General features: G+C 53.6%; 1 protein-coding gene across 1 annotated transcript in view; it reads left to right on the top strand.

Moving 5' to 3' along the window:
* LOC114070219 (hydrocephalus-inducing protein homolog) overlaps nucleotides 1-18971 on the top strand; it is a 68729-nt gene that overhangs the window by 29598 nt on the left and 20160 nt on the right. Inside the window, exons 19-40 of the mRNA XM_027907469.1 lie at nucleotides 10-162; nucleotides 1989-2221; nucleotides 2864-3119; nucleotides 3738-3881; nucleotides 5324-5467; nucleotides 5976-6289; nucleotides 6945-7332; nucleotides 7822-7920; nucleotides 8510-8719; nucleotides 9536-9673; nucleotides 10643-10820; nucleotides 11327-11457; nucleotides 12095-12228; nucleotides 13136-13272; nucleotides 13897-14018; nucleotides 14106-14297; nucleotides 14698-14847; nucleotides 15896-16135; nucleotides 16413-16584; nucleotides 17045-17212; nucleotides 17505-17678; nucleotides 18762-18920. Of these exons, the coding sequence (XP_027763270.1) occupies nucleotides 10-162; nucleotides 1989-2221; nucleotides 2864-3119; nucleotides 3738-3881; nucleotides 5324-5467; nucleotides 5976-6289; nucleotides 6945-7332; nucleotides 7822-7920; nucleotides 8510-8719; nucleotides 9536-9673; nucleotides 10643-10820; nucleotides 11327-11457; nucleotides 12095-12228; nucleotides 13136-13272; nucleotides 13897-14018; nucleotides 14106-14297; nucleotides 14698-14847; nucleotides 15896-16135; nucleotides 16413-16584; nucleotides 17045-17212; nucleotides 17505-17678; nucleotides 18762-18920 (4036 nt within the window). The remainder of the gene's footprint in view (nucleotides 1-9; nucleotides 163-1988; nucleotides 2222-2863; nucleotides 3120-3737; nucleotides 3882-5323; nucleotides 5468-5975; nucleotides 6290-6944; nucleotides 7333-7821; nucleotides 7921-8509; nucleotides 8720-9535; nucleotides 9674-10642; nucleotides 10821-11326; nucleotides 11458-12094; nucleotides 12229-13135; nucleotides 13273-13896; nucleotides 14019-14105; nucleotides 14298-14697; nucleotides 14848-15895; nucleotides 16136-16412; nucleotides 16585-17044; nucleotides 17213-17504; nucleotides 17679-18761; nucleotides 18921-18971) is intronic.

Raw genomic sequence — 18971 nt, 5'->3', positions numbered from 1 at the left:
CTGGAACAGCAAATGCATTTGATGTGCACTGGAAAGGCACCGCTTGTCTATGCAAGTGTGAATCAGATAAACTTCGGCAAGATCCGAGTGATACAGGACACTTCCCAAACTCTCCAGCTGTGCAATCTGGGTATTGTCCCTGCAGCCTTCAGAGCAGAGATCGTAAGTGTCTGTGGGGCTGTTTCCCAGTGAAACTCAGTGCTCAGTAGCAGCCCAGGACTTGGATTTTATATGTAAGGTTTCTATATTGCTCTGCGGGAGAGAGGAGGCAAGAGGTTCCACCCGAGGCAAGAGGAGCCTGGCTCTGCAGGTGGTTTTAGCTGGGACAACCTTCAGTGAAATAGTTTGCAGAGTTGTAGGAGCAGAAGCGAGTCTGGATTGAGGTTACAAGGTCTCCCTTTATTTTGCGGAAGGTATTAAGCGGTGCAAGTCACGTTTTTGGAGCTCTGAGATGAAGAGAAGCCAGTGGCCCTTTGCTCCTGAGAGGCCAAGGATTTCCCTATGGTTTCCTCATACCCTCCACATTTGCTTTGTGCCAAACCGCTGTCAGTGGTAGAGAGTAGGGTGGGAGGTCTGTCCTCAAGCTCCGGCTGGGGAGAGGAGCTTCCCCTTTTTTGGGGGTCAGAGCACCGGGCTGTTGCACACAAAAACACCTGCGGGGGTTGTGCACCCCTGGAGCCTGTGGCCTCCACGGCGTTCCAGAATATCTGGAGAGCAGCTGCAGAGAAAGGCTCTTTGTTTAATTCGCGAAGGCTGCACAGGGCAGCAGGAGCTGGGGCTGCTCCCCTGGCAGGGACAGCTGAGCTGGTGCAGCAGAGCTGGTGCAGCCAGCAGGGCTGGGGCTGGGTGGGATGTGCTCCCCGCTGCAGGGGCTCTGTGAGGGGCTTGCAAACAGGCTTGGCAGGGGGGTTGTTCTTGTCCACGCTGAGAGGGCTGCACTGCTGGAGCTGGTTGAAGCCAGCCTCGACACGGTGGGCGTGGTGGTGTCTGTGGATAAAGCCTCAGGCAGAGGGGGAGAGTCCAGGCTCAGCTTCCCGGGCCAAGGAGGAGGAGAGTGGGTTTTCCACTTGATGCTTTTCCTGGTGTCTGAGGAGTAAATGTAACTTCCCAAGTGAGGGATTTCCAGGGCAGCTTTCTTCAACTCCACAATGAAATTCTGCTTTCCAACCCTGCAGAGAGGATGGGTGGTGCTGGCACATAAATGATAGGTTTTGCATGCTCACACCAGGCCGGGACCTGCAAAGCTGTGTCTGCACAGCTGTCCCAGTGTGAGGCCTTCCCTCTCTCCCCAGGGCAGCTTGCAGCTTTCTTGCCCCATCCGTAGAGGGAAGTCCATGAGAAAGCAGAGGACAAATGCTTGGGAAGGCTGGGCCATGCCTCCAGGGCCGTTTTCTTTCTGCTGACTGTTTTCCTGCCCTGCTATAAGCACTGAGAGCTGACGTTTCCAAAGCAGAGGGCTCGGGGGCACCTCTTTGCAGCTGATGATCAGTGGGAGACGAGGGCTTTGCTCCTTCAGGGGCGAGGACTTTGGTGCTGGAGTTTTGCTCAACTGGTTTTGCAGAGTTAGTCTTCAGGCTCTCAACACTATCCTCCAGCTGTCTGGCTGCTGTGGTGGGATTTGAGCAGTCGTGGCTTTCTGCAGCTTTGAGCCTTAGTGAAAACCCAACGCTGTTGTGGGGAAGCCAGGAGAGAGAAAGCAGCTTCCCTTGGCACACACTCCAAGAAAAGACTGAAGGGGGAATAACCTTCTCCTGAGGAGGAGCATCCCTTGGGTTGGGCAAAATTAAAAGTCTGTTACAGTCGGTTAAAGGAGGTAAAATGCAGGTTGTATAAGTTCTGGCTCTTGCCCAGACACGGTAGCTTAGATTAGGGAAACGAAGGCTTTACGATTTTTATCCTCCTCTCTGTAGTCGTGCCTTTCCTCACACCTCACAAGTCACCAGGGTCCGTGGTTTCCATCCTAAATGCATACTTGGCTTGTCTTACAGGGTGGCAAGTGCTGGAGAATTGACCCCAGGGAAGGAGTGGTCCCTGCCAAGGCTGAGGTTTCTGTGGTTGTCACGGCAAACCTGGATGACACAGGAAGATTCGAGGACAGCATGAGGCTGTTCATTGAGAACAGCCTTACCAGCGTCATCCCCATCCAGGCTGTGGGCATTGGCACCACGATTGCCATTGACAAACCATTTGCTCCAGAGCTCAAGCTGGAACCCCAGTTCAAGTAAGAGACCTCTTCACTCCTGCCTCTGCTCTGGGCTCAGCAAGGAGCAGTTATGCTGTAGACCTTCAGTGCTCCAGGCCCTGGCTCTGTTTTCCTGAAGCCAGAGATTCCTTTAGAGACATGTTGCTACACTCAGGTTCCTTAAATTACTAGAGAGACGCCTCTGCCTGAATTAATGGGCAAACGAGATCATACGCCAAAGTCAGTAGTAGAGATTTTTATTGAACAGTAAATGTGAGGTAGAGAGATGTAGAAAGAAATCGATCACCACTCCATGGCCTCTAACGGCATCCCATTGATGCTCTTCTTGTGGCCTTCTTGGTGGTGAAGTGTTCTCCAAGTGATAGTTTCAGTCTGGATCCAGTAAGGGAAGCCCAGGATGCTGAGGGAAAAAGCCCATGGTAATGAAGGAAGTCCCTTGTGGAGAGGGAAGATGTGGAAATACTTTATTACCAGTATAAATTTATTTCTCTTTGCAATAACGACATCAGAAGGGCAACAGACATTGTTTGTGGTCCACATTAAGAGTAGGAAATGGGGACAGTCTCCAAGTTACTAACACCTCGGATTGCTCACTAAGAGCACTTGACTGCAGGGAAATAGCAGCTCCCGTGACGTTTTCCATCTCTGCTTCTCCTCTAGCCTCGTTCCCTGCATTTTCCGGTTCAACGTAACCAACAAGGGACAGCAGTTCCAGCGGCTGTACTGGGGCACAGAAGGTTTCAGCACCTTTCGACAGCGTCATCCCCTCCCTGCCCTCAGTGTCCCCAAGGGCAAAAATGCTTCCCAGAGCCCCAAATCTGCCACCCCCATATTTAAGCTGCGGCCACGGAGTATGTATCTACAGCCAGGCGAGACTATGGAGCTGGTGGTGGAAGGCTTCTCCAGCACTGTCCAGGTGAGGTCCCTGCCAAGGGCTGAGCCTTCCCCATCAGGTCCCCTCCTCTGGGGCTTCTCCTGCCGCTCCTTGACATTTGCCTGGGAAAATGAGCAAGGGCCTTCAAGGGAGTGTTTAAGGCTACAGGTTTCCATGGCAGCACCAGGGGCTTTGCTTGCTGGCCACCATCAGTTGCTAAGGCTTTTTTGTGATTCCATAGCTCCCAAAACGCAATGCTGATCCCAAAACACAGGCTGAAGGAAGTTTGGTCCTTTGGGGCAAACAGGAGGTTACCAGTGTCACCTGCTGAGGCAGAAAGGAAGGGCAGAGAAAAGAGGTTACACTTAAACTAGGAGCCCAGGCAGAAAGTGAATTAAACAAGTGCCAAGTGGTTTATCAGGGGTAAGCAGGGAGTAAAAGAGAAGCCCTGTGAAGGGAGGAAGTGTCTCCCAAGTGCCTTTTGTGGCTATTGGGGGGCAGCGTTACGGACATTGGAGCACACAAGAAATGGGCTGTGGCACGAGGAGGAAAGGGAGCCATGTCTGTAACTTTGTGGCCCATGGTGGGTGAGGAGCCAACGCAGGGCGTTTGCTGGACACCCTGCCAGCACCACTGGTGACAAGTGACTCTTGCATGCAGGAGGTGGAGGAGAAGCTGGTGTGTCACGCAGCTGTGGGGTCAGAGATCACAATGAAAGAGATAATAAAGACAAAGGTCACCTGCAAGTTCATTTCTCCCGTCGTGCAAATATCATCCAGAGCAATCACTTTCCGTGTGGAGAAGGTAGGTCTCTGGATTGTATCCTGGCAATTAACAGCATGGCTCAGCGAGAGAGCTTGTGGGGCGTGTATGCTTGTGGTAAACCCCTCTTTACCCTTTCTGAGGCACTTTGTAAAGTAAGTGAGGATGTTTTTAGAGATGAGACTGGTGTTTACCTTCCTCAAAGTCTAACAGGCTACAGCTGCACTGCTGAGGGGGACCATGGCCACTTGGAGAGAAATGCCAGTTTCTGTGCTCACTGTCAAGGGAGGTTTTTGAGGATCCTCCAACGCATGGTGATGTCTGAACACCAGTGCTGTAGGGAAGCTGGGAAAACCAGATATTCCTGTGAATTCCTCAGGCTGATGAGGAAAAACTTGTCATCTCCAATGTGTCTGTGCCTTCTCTGCTGCTGGTATGGATGCTCTATGGTATAGCTATATGGCATAGCTCTGTGCATTTCCCCAAGCCTCACCTGCTTCAAAGGACCCACACACGTCCTGCAGCTGCGGTGATGATGACACCGAGGCAAAGCAGGTGCGCTTCAGTCTCTGGAGCCCAACTTCTCTATCCTCATTCCCACAAGGTGCCTGGAAAAGATGTTCCATGCTTTAGTTTCTGTGGTTTCGGGTCTCTCCTCAGGTTCCCAGGCTTCCATGGAAGCACCGAATCCTGGGAACAGGCAGTCCAGATGTAATGAGAAGCTTTGCAGCTCTCCCTGATGCCTGTGCTCTGCTTGATGCCACACTGATTTATGGCATACTATGCAGCTGTTTAATATCAATACATCCAGAACTAGTTTCCCAAACTGTCTGTTTTTGTTGCACCATACAAGAAGCCCACCACAATGCACAAACAAGAAGTAGCTTAGGGTGATCATAACTTTGCGGTTATAGACACCATGTCCCAGTAGCAGAGGCAGCAGGACACAGATTATTGCAGAGGGACTGTTGAGGCTTCTGGCTGGCCACATGTTCATGGAATGTTCAAAGCTATCCTTGGGCTGCTGCAGGATCTCCACCGTGGGCCAAATCCTGCTTGCTTTTCTCTTCTGACTGACATCACTGCTTCTAGGGGGCTGCTAGAGCCCATGAGGCTGTGAGAAATGACTGTATGTGAAGGAAGATCATCTTGTGCTATTCTGCCCAAGAGAGGAGAGAAAACTGGAGACGAATGTTCTGGGGTCACTTTCTGCCTTTGATCTTGTTCAAGCAGTTGCCTTCTCTCAGGGGCCTATTCCCTTCCCTGTTCATGGGAGTGTTTCCTTGTCTCCCAGGGGAGGCTGTGGTTTCTGAACATGAAAAGAATCTGCTATGGAGAAAAATGTCCTGGAAGGTTTAGAAACCAATAAAAAGAGTAAATAGAGATGTATGCACTTCTGAGGTTGAAAAATGGGAAATGCATTGGAAGGGGAAGGAGGTCTATGGCTACTTGAGGTTGTTTTTCCTTGTCTCCTGTTTCTGTAGCACCCCGATGATGTCCTGACTCTTCAGTACAAGCCTCTGTCTGTAAAAAACACCTGCTGCCTGCCATTCAGCCTTTTGCTGGACTTGGAGCAGCCGTTCCTAATCTGTGATGCGGACCAGCAGCCCCTCCCTGCAAAAGCCAAGGTGAGCAGCCAAGGACCCTCCTGCCAGTGGGCTTTGAAGAGGGAGGGCTGTGGTGGTGCCCTTCTGTTGGGAGGTCCTCGAGTCGAGAAGTTTATTCCATAGCATCAGCAGTGGACTGGCCTGAACTGTGAACGGAGTCAGCAGAGTCAGCAGAGCTGCTGAAGGAAATGAAAACTCATCTGAATTGAAAAAGATCCCTCCTGGCTCTAAGATAGGAGGAGAAGGGAGCAGGCAGCCAGGTGTGGGCAAGCCATGCAGCAAAGGTGTCTCCTGGAGAGCAGCCCAGCTCTCCAGCAGCCATCCTCTTGTATTGCTGCCGAGCACAGAAACAGGAGCCTGAGAATCCCCCACCAGAGTGTGGTACTTGCACTCAGACCCTCATTGTAAAGAAAAGAAGGGTGGACTGGGAAGCCCGTGCTGGGGTCCCACTTTGAGCGTTTACAGTTTCATGCTGTCAGACCTTGGGACTTCATCGTGTGGGTGATTAATACTCCTTGTCTTCTTGCAGCCTGTGAAGATGGAGGCAGGGGAGGAACTTCATCTCTACGTTGGCTTTAACCCAGCTCATAAAAAGGATCTGATCAGCTGGGTAACAGAGAGGACTGTGAAGATCCGCTTTGTGGAACATCCTCATGAGGAGGGGATCGCCGTTCGGGGAGAAGTCTACTTCCCGAATCTCCGTATCCCGACCAAAGCACTGGACTTTGGTTGCATCGAGACTGGCACAGAACATGTGTGTTACCTGGAGATGACCAACTGCAGCCCAATTCCTGCCCGCTACCGCTGGTCATTCCAGATGGACAGCGTGGAGTACCCGACAGGGTATGTGCACCTTTGCCCCCTCCGGGAAGCCCTTTCTCCTGGAGTCCTGTTTGTGCTTTGCAGAGACCAAAGCTGTTTGCCAGGGATCTGACAAACTGCTTTTGACTTTGCCTTGTGGAAATAACAGAGACCAGCCACGGTCAGGCTGGATGCTCAGGGCATAGGCATTTTCCACAAGTTTGGTGCTGCTGTTGCCTCCCTACTGGCTTCCTCTGGGAAGGAAAGCTGGTGGGGAAATCTGCTTTCTCAGGCCTCTGTGGCCTGAGGCAGTGAGCACCTTGGAGAAGGGCTCCTAGTCCCAGCTCCACAGTGCTGATGGAGGCACTTTCACAGCCCTTTGGCCCCTGTGCTTTGGGATGGGTCCTCTGTGCAAGCAGAGAAGCTGCTCTCTGCTTCTTGCTGCCTTCTCTGCATTCCCAGCCTTGGCCTGGAAGTGCTGGAGGCTGCCCAGAAAGTCCCAATTCACATCACAGAAAGAGCTAGTTAGCACCTGAGCTGATGCTGAACATCTTGTGACCTTCCCCTTCCTTTTCCTTTTCTGAGACATCCCCTTTCTGAGCTCACCGCACCTGCACCCATCCTGACGAGGAACTGCTCGTGCAGGTTTCCCTCCCTCCCACTGTAGGTCTGTGATCCTAGTTACGTTATTTTCCAGGTTCATCCCTGCCCCACCATCGAAACCCCAACCACAAATGGCCAGGTTCGGCTGTGTTGAGTGTGGGCGTTATTCAAGGAGATACTTCAGAGCTGGAAGTGTGCAGGAGCCAGCCAAAGCCCCGGAAGCAGCACAGGGCTCTTCCCAAAATTCATCCCATTCAGAGAACTGCCTGGAAACAGAGGAGGATTCTTCTGAAGAGTCATCAGATTCAGAGGACTCCCTGGAAACAGAGGACGATTCTTCTGAACAGTCATCAGATTCAGAGGACTTCCTGGAAACAAAGCAGGGTTCTTCTGAGCAGTCATCAGATTCAGAGGATTCCCTGGAAACAGAGGACGATTCTTCTGAAGAGTCATCAGATTCAGAGGACTCCCCGGAAGCAAAGGTGGATTTTCTTGTGCACCTGCCCCACTTTTGTTGCTGCCCCAGCTTGCCACCAAAAAGCCGTGCTTGTGCCGACCTCCCCTTTTGCTGCCCAGCTGTTCTGTGCCCTGAGAGTGGGCTGGGCAGCAGGGCCAGTGGCTGGACATGGGGCATCTGGGGAGGGAGAGATAGGATACTTTTCCTTGGAGAAGCCCCTCAGATCCTACAGACCTGTGCTGAGTTTGGGATTTCTTTGGCTTGTTCTCTTTACAATGTAAAATGAGGCTTTTCTGCCTCATGATGAGAAGACTTCCAGTTTCCTTCCTGTAGCAAGCTGTGCCAAATCCTAATCTCCATGTACCCCCTTCCCAACCCAGCTAGACCACCCGTTTTCAGGTCTCTGCCTTCACACAAGAGCCAGTATTGCCGTGACGGCCCCAGAGCTGCCTCTCATAGAATGAGACTTGGCAAGGTGGCTGTGTCCTGGACTGGAAAGTGGCTTGTCTTTCAGGTGCCACCATACACTGTTGAAGAGCCTCGGAGCTCAGTGGAGACGAAGGGATCTGGGCAGTCTGTGGAGACAAAGCCCCGTGGCTACAGAGTGGAAGAGGTAGGGGGGAATCTCTCTCACTTGCACGTTTTCAGTGTGGCAAGCAGGTCTGTTGCCCCCTCCAGCTACAGAACTCCCTGTGCAGCACCCATGGAGGGCATTGCTTCCCTGGTACCTCATCAGGTGCTCAGTAGGATATTTTTCAGGAGCTTTTGGTGTAGCCCCTTGAGAGAGGAGCCTGTAAGTCAGAGAGAGAGGGAAAAGCCTCAGGAGTCAGATGAGCTGGGCTGGAGTCCTCCCCTCAGCTCCAAGAGCTCTCGCCTCTGAGTCTCCTGCTTTTCTGAAGGCAGTAAAAACTGGTTTTAAAGGCAAGTTCTGCATCAGAGAGAATGTCCTGCTACCAGGAGACATCCCAGTTTACTTTAATGTCTGGTATTAATTGGTGCATTGATCAGTGAGTATGGCAGAAGATTTTTGCCATGCTCCCTCCACTGGTCAGTGGCATGGAGGCAGGATGAGATTAGGATGCTTCAGGCTGGTGTGTGAGGAACAGGCTCCTCCAGCTACAGCTGTACTTTGCTCCAAGCCACGGCTGCTCTTCTGCACCCATTTCCACGCTCAACAACTTAATCTCTCCTCCCCTTCCCAGGTTTTCGATGTCCAGCCGGTGTCTGGTGTGCTGCAGCCGGGCAAGAGCCAGCAGGTGCCCTTCACCTTCTTTGGCCATGCCAACATCGTCGCCCGTGTCACGGCGCTGTGCCATGTGGAGGGAGGCCCGACCTACCAGGTGGAGCTGAAGGGGGAGACTTCGGTCCTCACCTACCAGCTGAGCGTCGAGGAGATTGACTTCGGCCTGCAGGTACCACTCCCTTCTCCTGGCAGAGCTGCTGCCTTGGAACCATCACCAGCAGGTTGCTTCCCACCACTTGCCAACTCCTCTGTTGGCTCTGGGGCTTGGAAGTACCACCTTTAAGGATATGTCTGGCCATCTCCACCCCCTTCCAAAATACTGGGAATTCCTTCTCTTCAGGGTACCTAATGCTGCCTGCTGGAACAAGCAGGATCCCAGTGGGGATGTCCAGAGGGACATGTCCTTGAGGCATCCCTCTGCTGATCCACTCCTAAAGCCTGAGGTCCAGCAAGATGCTCTTGTTTAATGCTCTTGCATAATCCACAAAATGACCCGGTTGGGCTTCCAGTGACTGCAGTTGGAGAGAATGTCCCAGAAAAATCCCCACTTTACTGCTTCTCAGTTAAAAGTCCACAGATCTTTCCAGCTGCTGTCCCTGTCTTGGTGTCCTATCTGTCTCCCTTTTTGCTAGTATGTTGCTTGCCAATACTTGCATGCCGGTGCCTTTTCTTGTGGAATGCCTCGATGCCACCTCCTTTGTTTCTCCTGGCTGTTGTGACCCCTCAGAATGCAGAAGGCCCGTGTCTGCTGGTTCATTTCTTACTGGCCCTCCTGTGGTTGTTACTGCACCTCTGTGTGCTGCCAGAACTCTCTGTTCCTGTGCAGGTCCCTGTGCCTGGGGGTTCCCCAGGTTCCCAAGTGCCCGTAGCTGGTCCCCGCTCTCTGCTCCTGCAGTGTGTCTGCTCTCAACCCCATGAAAGAGGGAGAAGATTCCCAGCAGCAGGCCTGTGTCTGTAACTTCCCACTCCTCTGTCCTCTCTTCAGCTCTTTAATGAAGTCATCAAAGCAGAGGTCACCCTGCAGAACAAGGGGAAGATCGGATTCACCTACGTGGTACAGAGCCCCAGCACTGGCACTGCAGACAACCCTCTGCCTGGTGTGCTCATGGTCCTGCCCAACACAGTGAGTAGCACAACTGACTGACCCCAGCCCTGTGTCAGGTGGCCGAGGAGAGGGTTAAAGAGGAAAAAGGGGGGTAAAAAGGGGGGAAAGAAAACCAAGCCCAGCCATGAGAGATGGGGCTGTAAGCAATTGCAGCTGGGGACAGAGAAGGTCAAGCAAGTGCCATCCTAACAGACTCCCCCGTGGCCTTGGCTGGCGAGTGGCTCTGCCATCACAGGGCAGCCACCGGCGGGAGGCACGAGCACGTTGGTCGCTCCTTGGCCGCTGACTGCTGAGCTCTGTGGCTGTGCTGGCACTGAGGCTCTTCTGAGGGCCACCTTACCCCAGCTGTGGGATCAGACAGGACTTATTCCTTGCCCCTGCCTCTCTCGTGCCAGCGCTAAGCAGCACTTCCATATTCCTTGCTTGGGCTTGAGGCTCCTTTGCCAGAAATTGTCACAGGCCCTGTGCTAGTCCTGCCCTGCCCCCAGCTATGCTGCTCTGTAGCAGCTTTGTGGGGCAGTGAGGGGGCCAGGGAGGAGTGGGGCTGGAAGAGCAAAGGGAGGAATTTGGAGCATCCCACCACTGCCCCAGCTTCTCAGTGCTGCCTGGATGCCTTTGAGGTGAAGCGGTGTTCCTGTCTTTGTCCCTCTTTGCAATGGGTAGAGAATTGGTTTTCCCATTTCTTCATGCCTGTGTCCTGCGAGGGGTGACAGGAGCTGCTGGCCCGGCTGAGAGTGTGGGCACTTCGCTGCTCTTCTCCAGTGGTGGCAAAAGAGCTTTTATCTGTTCAGCCTGGCTCTTGCTGGCAGAGGACAAACCCCGTTAGCAGCAGAGCCGTGCTCACGCTGAGCACAGGGCAGGCTCTGCTGGGGTGCAGCCTTATAAGCCCTCGGAAGGACACACTGCACCCTCACCTTGGAGGCTCTTCTCAGCCTGTCTGTCGCCTGAGCCATCCTGCCTTGCCTCCCTCTTCTCCTGTCCCTGCAGGCTTACATTGAACCTGGCGAGGAGCAAGTGCTGAAGCTCCATTACCTGCCAGGAGTGCCAGGAGTCTTCTGCAGGACTTTCCAGGTTCAAGTGGGTCACCTGGGACCGGCAGAAATCTCCCTGAAGGGAGAGGCAGTCTTTGCCGGGATCTGTATGAACCTGCCCTGGAGCATCAAAGGTGAGCACTGTCCATCTGCTCCCCGGCAAAGTCCCCGCTGGGTTTTTTCCCTACTGTAATGCCCATCTCCACCAAGCCTGGAGGTTGCAGGGCTGCCAGACCAACACTATCCCCTCTGGTTGCTTCCTGAATCTTGAGCAGACAAGCACATGTAGGCTTTGTCCCAGGAACCATCCTGCAGATCTTGCCAGCACATCTGTCAGAGGCCTGCAAAGATGGCTAGACAGAAAAGCTTGGGAAAGATGTAAGAGAGACTGGCAGGGCTTTTGTCAGGGTTGGATTTGCATGACACTGCAGAGGGTGAGATGCTCCTCTGTGGGGAAGAAGATGGGTGGGAGTGAACATGAGGATTCAGAGACGAGCAGAAGCGTCCACTTTCCATAGATGACTTTCCATAGATGGTTTGTTTCTGGGAGAGACCAGAATTCGGGGGAGTGGGACTTCTCAGTTTAAATGGCATTGGCACTGCACCCACACTTCTGTTTGTGAATGTTTTCTTCCTTCAGGAAGTAAAAAATACGAGGAGCTATTGAAACAGGTGAAAGAAAAGCTGAAAAAAGACAAGCGGAACAAGAAAGCAAGTATTTGGAGGAAGCTTCCAATCAAGAAGCGACACGTGAAGGGCCCTGGCATTGTGGTAAGAACAGCTGCAGTCCGTGTCACTTGAGCCCCTGGCACCCCACAACAGCCTCTCGGTGCCCTGCTGGCACCTGTGGCCTCCGTGCCCACACCTGGCCACACACAGGCACCAGCTCAGCGCTGCCCCACCTCTGGTCGTGGTCTCTCCTGGAGATGTACCAAGCTTCCTGGCTGCTCCCCTTACTGGGAGCTTGATTTGCTCCCAAATCAAGCCCTAGCAGGTTTCCAGTCCTTAGTAGCAGCAGCCTGACAGTGCCCTGGGACTGTGCTGGCAGTGCTCAACTCTGAGAGCCACCAGCTTGGTTTGGGGTTCCCTTTTCAAGGCAGCTTTTGTCCAAGCTGCTTCAGCACTGCCTGGGGACAGGAAAATTCCTGAAACTCTGGAAGGTTGCTGGTTTGTCTGTCTGGCCAGATCAGCTTTTCTAGCAGTGGGTGGGAAGGCAAAGATGCTGCAGTTATTTCCCTGGAGAGAAGGTCCTGGCTAAGAGAGCAGAACGTGTCACGGACACTGAGCAGCCAGACAGGAGGACCCCATTCCTCCTCTCAACAAGAGCAGGGTGGGATCCTCTTTCAGATACAAGCCTGGGCCTTGAGAAGGGCCTTTGCTAACCAGCCCCTGCCTTGCCTTCCCTCAGTCCAACACTTGGCTGCGGATGGAGATGGAGCAGATGCTGATAAAGGAAGATGCTCTGGAGCAATCCCAAATTCTCATCTCCCGCCCCCCAGAGGACACTATCTTTGACAAGCACATTCCTCAGAAGCTTGTCCAGTGAGTAGGGACTCCTCTCCCCTCTCTGCAGGTGCCCTGAGGGCAACACCCAGCAGTGTCCCCTGCTCCTGAGAGCTCCTTGTGCATGCAGAACTGGGAGCAGTGGGCACTTCAGAAAGGGTCTGATCCCAATAGCTGTGACAGCAATAGCTCATGAGCAGCTGACTGTCCTCCCTTCCCCAGCACCACGCTGAGCTTTGGAGCTGCTCCGCTCCCCACGGGGGCAAGGTCCTGTTCTTAGAGCTCAGGGGGCCCAGAGCAGACCATCAAGCCCTTCCAGACAGCACAGACACTGTCCTTGCTGACCAGCTCTGAAAGAGAACCCTGAGCTGCTCTCTCCGTTCTGAGTAACAGAGCACCCTAAGCAGAAGGTGGCTTTGATGCTGGTGGGGTGGCGGGGCTTATCTGGGTAACTTGGTCCTTCCCTTTGCTCCTTCATGATGCTGCATGGGCATGGGAGGCTCCAGTTCAGGAAGATGCTTTGCAAAACAGATCCTTCATGTGCCCTGGTTGCAGAGCAGTGAAGTTTTCCTGTGCAAGCAAATCTTATTCCAAGGCTCGGAAGCAATGTCAGGCTTGGGCTGTACACCAGGAGAAGCGGTTTCACTGAGACCACTGGAGGTCCAGTGGATTTACCTACACTGGCTTTTTATAGTGGAGGAGCTGTGACCAGAGTCCATTTAAAACTAATCTTAGTTTTGGGTCCCATTGGGAGCTGATGAAACCTAAGACCTGCACTCCCCATAACTTCCCAAAGTCACTGCCAGGTGGTCAGGCCTTGGGTTTCATAAGCTTGAGTTGAGTTTTTACAGCAGTCAGTACAGACATGCACTTTATTTGAATCTTCCATCTGCTTGAACGTGTAGCCGTGCTGTTGTTTAAGGACTGTCCTTACTCCTCCTTCCAGAGTTAAGCTGCCCGAGTACATCCTGGACATGGGCACTGTCGTTCAGGGCTGCAGTCGAACCTGCACTGTGCAGATCACCAACACCTGGAGGTTCCCAGTGGCCGTCCAGGCCAACGAACGTGCCCTGCGTGACACAGGTAACCAGTGCTGGAGAGACTTCCCGTGGGCTGCACGGAGCTGTCTGACAGATTAGCTTAAGCCGCTGCACATGGGGAGGTTTTTTGAGCTTCTTCCTCCCAGTGCCCCTGCTGGGAACTTTAGAGCCAGAGTTCTCCTGGCCAGGTGTGCCCAGGGACCTGGCCTGCCTGTGACTGCCCTGGTGCTTCCCTGCAGGGGCCTGATGAGCTGATTACCCTCGTCACCTGCCAGCATCCTCTACCTTTGGTTCCCATCGGCATCAAGTTTCTTTGGGCACTCTGGGCATGTGTAGCAAACAGATGGGATCTGTTGTGGTTGGAAAGTGCTTTGTCTGAAGTTCACACTGTCACAGCTCTTGTGTTCAGCCTTTATTGAGGAAACGGCCTGTTTGATCCTCTGATGGATCCAAAAGAGGCCTGGAGACAAATCTGCACTTCCATCCCAGAGTGGCTCGCTGTGTCTGAGGGCTGCTCAGGGGTCTCCTCTACGTTTCTGTCCTGGGAACAGCACAGCATGGCGTTTTTCCCAGGGCTCCCAGCAGGATACCCATATGGCTTTAACAGGCTTATGACACATTTCATGTTGCTTGTCTATCTCAGCTGCTTTATTTTCATCTGTTCAAGGTTTCAGCATACACCTGGAGCCCGTGAAGTTCCTGGTCTATGGCGCCAGCAGACTGTTTCAAGTGAACTTTGAAAGTGCCAACCTTCCAGTGGGAGAGGTGGATGTGCTCCTGCCCATCAAGGTACCGCGGCTTATGGGGCAGGCAGCAGGCTGGGCGCAGCAGCACATGCCAGCTGGACTCTCAGCTGAATTCTCTGTCCTTCTCCAGGTAGAGAAGGGCCCCACGCTACACATCCGCCTCCGTGCCACTGTGGTTCAGCTGTTGCTCAGCGTCTCCAGGGACAGAATCCAGTTCCCCAGTGTCCAGGTTGGGCAGAGCCGGTATGAAATAGTCCGGCTCTACAACCGGTTTGACGCGCCCTGTGAATGGTCCATCACTGTCAACAAACCTGCCAAGAAGGTAAAGCACAGGAGTGTAACACGCAGCTTTGCGGTTGGGTTTTCTTTGCACCTCTTGCCTTTTCTGGGCCTGTGGCTGCCTGAACGCTTGGGCTGCAGCGTGTTTGAGGGAGCTTTTGAGGGTCCAGATCGAGGCTGGTTTGCCTGGACCTGTTCCACTGGCTGATGCTTTGCTTCTCTGCCATCTTCACCCATTCGTCCTCCCCATCTGAGGACAGGATGGTGGCTCCCCATCTGCTTGCCCTGCCTGCAGGTTTTCCCTCCAGTTCTAGGTGGTGGGGGCCATGCCAGGTTTGCTATGGGTGCTCTCAGCACCGGGACAGGATCCCACTGCACTGCAGGAACCCAGGCTCTGACCTCGCAGACCAAGGAGACCTAACATGACTGGTTTCTGTGCTCAGGTGGACAAACGTTTGACACCGGCCATGTGTCAGAAGGAGCTCCAGGCTGGGAAGGATGATTCCCGTGTCTTTCAGTGGAAGGCCCGTGAGGGAACCCTTTATGGTAGAGAGTGGTGTGACCTGCAGATCCAGTTTTCACCCCAGGAAGAGGTGAGATTGGCAGGTGTCGCCCCTGGAGATCTGTCGGGGCAGGGTGGTAAGGAGAGCCCGACACAGGGAGTGGCAGATGAGCTCTTTCTCCACAGGCAGCTTTCTGGAAGCCCTGCACTCACTGTGCCTCAGCTTCCCCTGCAGCACACCCTTCTAAGAGGCACCTTGAAATCCCCACAGAGAACATCAGGGCACCGTGCTGTGGCTGCCTCTCTGCACATGGGGGGAGATCAGATCTGCCTGGTTCCCCTTGTCCTCCCCCTTGCCTGGTTGTATTTGCAGCCTGCGGCGCTGGGTGCAGAGGAGCTGGCACAGTCATAGGGGATCAACCTGGAAGGGCCAGTGCTGGCTTGTCCTGCTGCTGGCACCGACAGACAAAACAGCCACCAGACACCTTCCTGGGCACGGCAGGACAGTCACCTGTCGTGGTGTGGTGCCAGCAGTCCCTGGGGCTCCGGCCCAGCCTGCCTGCACGTTGCCATGCAGGTGGGGAGTCAACTTAAAGGATGGAAAACTCCCCAAAGCCCTTTGCACGTGGGACTTGGAAACTGACAGTGTGTAACAGCATGGACACAAGTGCTTCCATGCCCAAGAACAGTCCCAGGGATCTTTTCATTGCTAGAGAGATGCAAGCAACCCTCTTGTGTCAGGCTTTGACCAGACCCAAACACTGAGCAGAGAAGATGACCTTTATTTCTAGCCAGCGAGAGCCATCTGCCACTCTCATGGAGCTGGTGTTTGCCTGATGCCTCAGTGCCAGGACTGAGGGCCTTTCTCATGTGCTCCTCCGTGACTAGGGGAGAACATCTGATAACCCATTTTACACCCATCTGATACCCAAATACCCAGTTACACTGTACACCAGGATTCGTCCCAGTTACTCAGAACCAAGGACACAGATGCTGTAGCCGCTAGCATAAGTAAATATCTGGGTTTCCATTCCCCCCGGGGGGACTGATAACACCCCTGACCTTTGGGCAAGGATTGTATTTGGGGTCCTGTCACCTGGGACTTCATGGACGAGTTTTCAGCACTTTTCTCTTTTCAGAAATCCTACAAAACCGAGCTGAAGATCAACATTCGTGGCAACAGCCAGCTCCTCGTGCTGCACATCTCAGGACAGGGTCTCGAGCCACGGCTGGAGTTCAGCCCCGCAGAGATCAATCTGGGAGCGCTGCTGCCGTGCAGCCCTGAGCTGGAGAGGACAGTGGTGGTGAAGAACCCCTGCGAGTTCCCCATTGAATTTTACTCACTGGAGTTTGATGAGGAGTACCGTGAGGAGGAGAAGGTGAGAGGGAAGGTCTGGTCCCCATGTGCATGCTCCCCAAGCTCTGCAGCACTCCAGCCTTCCCAGGCCTGTGCCAGGGAGATGGAGGCGATCCCCAGGGCAAAGCCTGGGGGCGCTTTGAGGTGAGCCATCTCTGCTGGCAGTCTGTGGAGGGGCTTGGATAGCCTGTGTTGTTGGGAGGAAGGCAGGAGGGAGGGAGAAGATGGGCTGAGTCTGTTGGTGTGATGGAGGTTGATGAAGGAATCTCATGGATGGTTCCTCTTCCCCACGCACACAGATCCTGCGCACGCTGGAGGAGTTTGAAGACCAGACAGCCGTGTTGATACCTCCACGCGCTGTGGGTGAGAAGCTGCCCCCAGAGGTGCTGGAATACTATGAAAAATGGAAGATGGAGGCTCTGGGTCAAGAGATTATATCCAAGCGCAAGGAAGAATCAGGCCAGGACAATGGTAATTGGTTTGGCATTGGTTGCTCTGACTGTGGACATAGCGAGGAGCCCAGCCCACACACCCTGAGCTCTCTGTCGCCTTGTTCTCCATGCAAAGCCCATGCTTTTAGCAGCCATCTGATCTCCTGCCTTGTGGAGAGATTCTTGGGTGAAGGGCTGTGGCATCCTCTACCAACCTGGAGTGTAGCCAAAGCCAGGTCCTATCTGCCTGCCATGGACTGGGAAGTACCCAGGATGTTCCCTTGCATCCCTTAGCCACAAAGAGTAGCATCAAATGAGCTCTTCAGTCAGTAGGACCAGGTCTAATATCACTGGCTCTTTTATATTTGCTCCTTCCCAGCCACAAAAGCACAAGCTCACGTTGCTTTCAGCCATCTCCTTTCCTTGCATCTGAGGGGATAGGGAGGATGATCAGGATCAAAGGTAGGCAGGAGGCTGACTTTTCTACTGGTTCTGTACAGCAGCGCTTAAAGGGAGCATCAAGTTGTTGAAGGACATGGTGGACAAGTGTGAGCGCCCCATCGATCAGGCCATCAGGCGCTACCTCAACACCAATCCCTTTATAGAAGAGCTCGGAGCCCAAAAGCCCAGAGGGATTGCCATCATCGTCTATGGGACACCCCGGACAGGTACATGAGCTGCAGCCCTGGGCTGCAAGGAGAGGGGGAAGCAGGAGAAATGCATCCTGGTGGGCCTTGGTGCCTGAGACAAAGTCCCCAGCTGAATACGAGGTGGAGATGGTCCACCTGGCTCTGGAGTTCAGCGCTCGTAACCACGCCCAAGCTGCCTCCCTTGCGGTCTGCCCTAGAAGAGCATTTGCTTTCCCACCATCCTTGACACCTGCTTGTGAGTTTTCCAGAGCCTGTCCCTGAAAATGCCTCATGTGCAAGTGTCACCAAGCAGTCTTCCTCTCTCTCTCAGGAAAGACAAGGGCGGCAGCCGCCCTGTCCAAGTATTACGGTGCCGCCCGCTTGTCCCTCGACCAGATGGTGGTAAAAGCCATGTCGGACAAGCGCAGCTCGGCCGGGCGCCGTGCCTGGCACCTGTGCGTGGAGGCTACCCACCAGCAAAGAGCCACGAGGAAACAGATGCTGGGTAAGGAGAAACACTGGACCCAGAGCACGCTTAGGAAACCACCACGACCTTCTGCTTGCTCAGAGAAATAGTTTGACAGCCCTTGGGTCTCTTAGGGAACACGAGTGCTGTGCATCTCTGGCTGGTTTTAAAATAAGAAGCCCAGCTGTAAGGGCTCTGACAGGGGCACTTTTACTGCCATCCTTGGCACATATTCCTCTTCCTAGGAGTGGTCAAGCACACCTGTCTCTTTCTCTGAATTTTTTATATTTCCTCAAAGCTGAATCCAGCTTGTTCCTCATGGGCAGCAGGCAGAACCGTTGTCCACCTTAACGAGGAGAAAGCCCTCTGAAGTGGCTCGTTAAGCACAAGACAACTATGAGTGTGGCCTTGCAAATGTGAGAGGAAGGGAAGAATAACCTCCCAGAGGAGTTTCCAAGGAGAGACATGCTGTAGATGAGCTCTTTTCTCCAGAGATTTTCCTATGCCAACTATTGGGTGACAGAGCTTGTGCACGCTCTGCTGTTCTCCAGATCAGACTGGAGACTTTTAGGAAACTTTACTAGGCAGTTGGTGCCCTGAGCTCTGCAGGGTGAGGCCACACCTGCTCAGTGAGGGGAGAAGTTTTGCATTGCTCCATTTTGAACCTGGTTAGGTTCAGAGCTGGTGGAAGGAAGAAGAAGGGTCTGGATCCCAGCTGGGCTTTTCCCACATGGAGGATTTAGCTCCAGCAGAGACGGGTGATGCAGCTGGGGCAGGGCTGCATGTTACAGTCTCCATGTGAAAATGCAGGATGGGCAACAATGGTCGTGGAGGACAAATCTTTGGCTTGATCCATAGGGGAGCTCCTGTGCTAGCAGCGTCACCTTCATGCACATTTGTCAGGAGGGACCTAGAGCTGGCCTTAAAATCCAGTATGGGCTGGTGTGCTTTATCCTGTGGATAAAACGGGAAGGAGCTGCTTCTGGGAAGCAGTGCTGCTAGTGCCCAGCAGGCTGGGGGACAAGTGCCATGTCCCTTCCAGGGGGCAAGGCTGTGCCCATTGGGGTGGAAGGTGCCTGCTTGCTCCTCACGGCCCTGCTGAGCCATCTGTCCCCTCTGCAGGTAAAAAGGATGCTCAGGCCAAGAAAACCCAGGCCAGCTCTGGGGACAAAGACAGCCAGAAGACCCTCAGTGCCAGACACCAGAGCACTTCAGCAGTCAAGGATAAGGTATCCAGCAAATCTCAGGCAAGATTTTCAGTGACCTCCAAGGGGAAACATGGTCTGCTCTGGTTAATGCCTGGGACCTTCCTGTTGCCTTTGGGATGGGACA

Source organism: Empidonax traillii, unplaced genomic scaffold (assembly GCF_003031625.1).
Source record: "Empidonax traillii isolate 1590-97213 ecotype Southwest subspecies unplaced genomic scaffold, ASM303162v1 scaffold1476:size153177, whole genome shotgun sequence".
NCBI classification, from domain to species: Eukaryota; Metazoa; Chordata; class Aves; order Passeriformes; family Tyrannidae; genus Empidonax; species Empidonax traillii.
The sequence above is the reverse complement of the archived record's forward strand: the minus strand, read 5'-3'. Positions and strand labels throughout refer to the sequence as shown.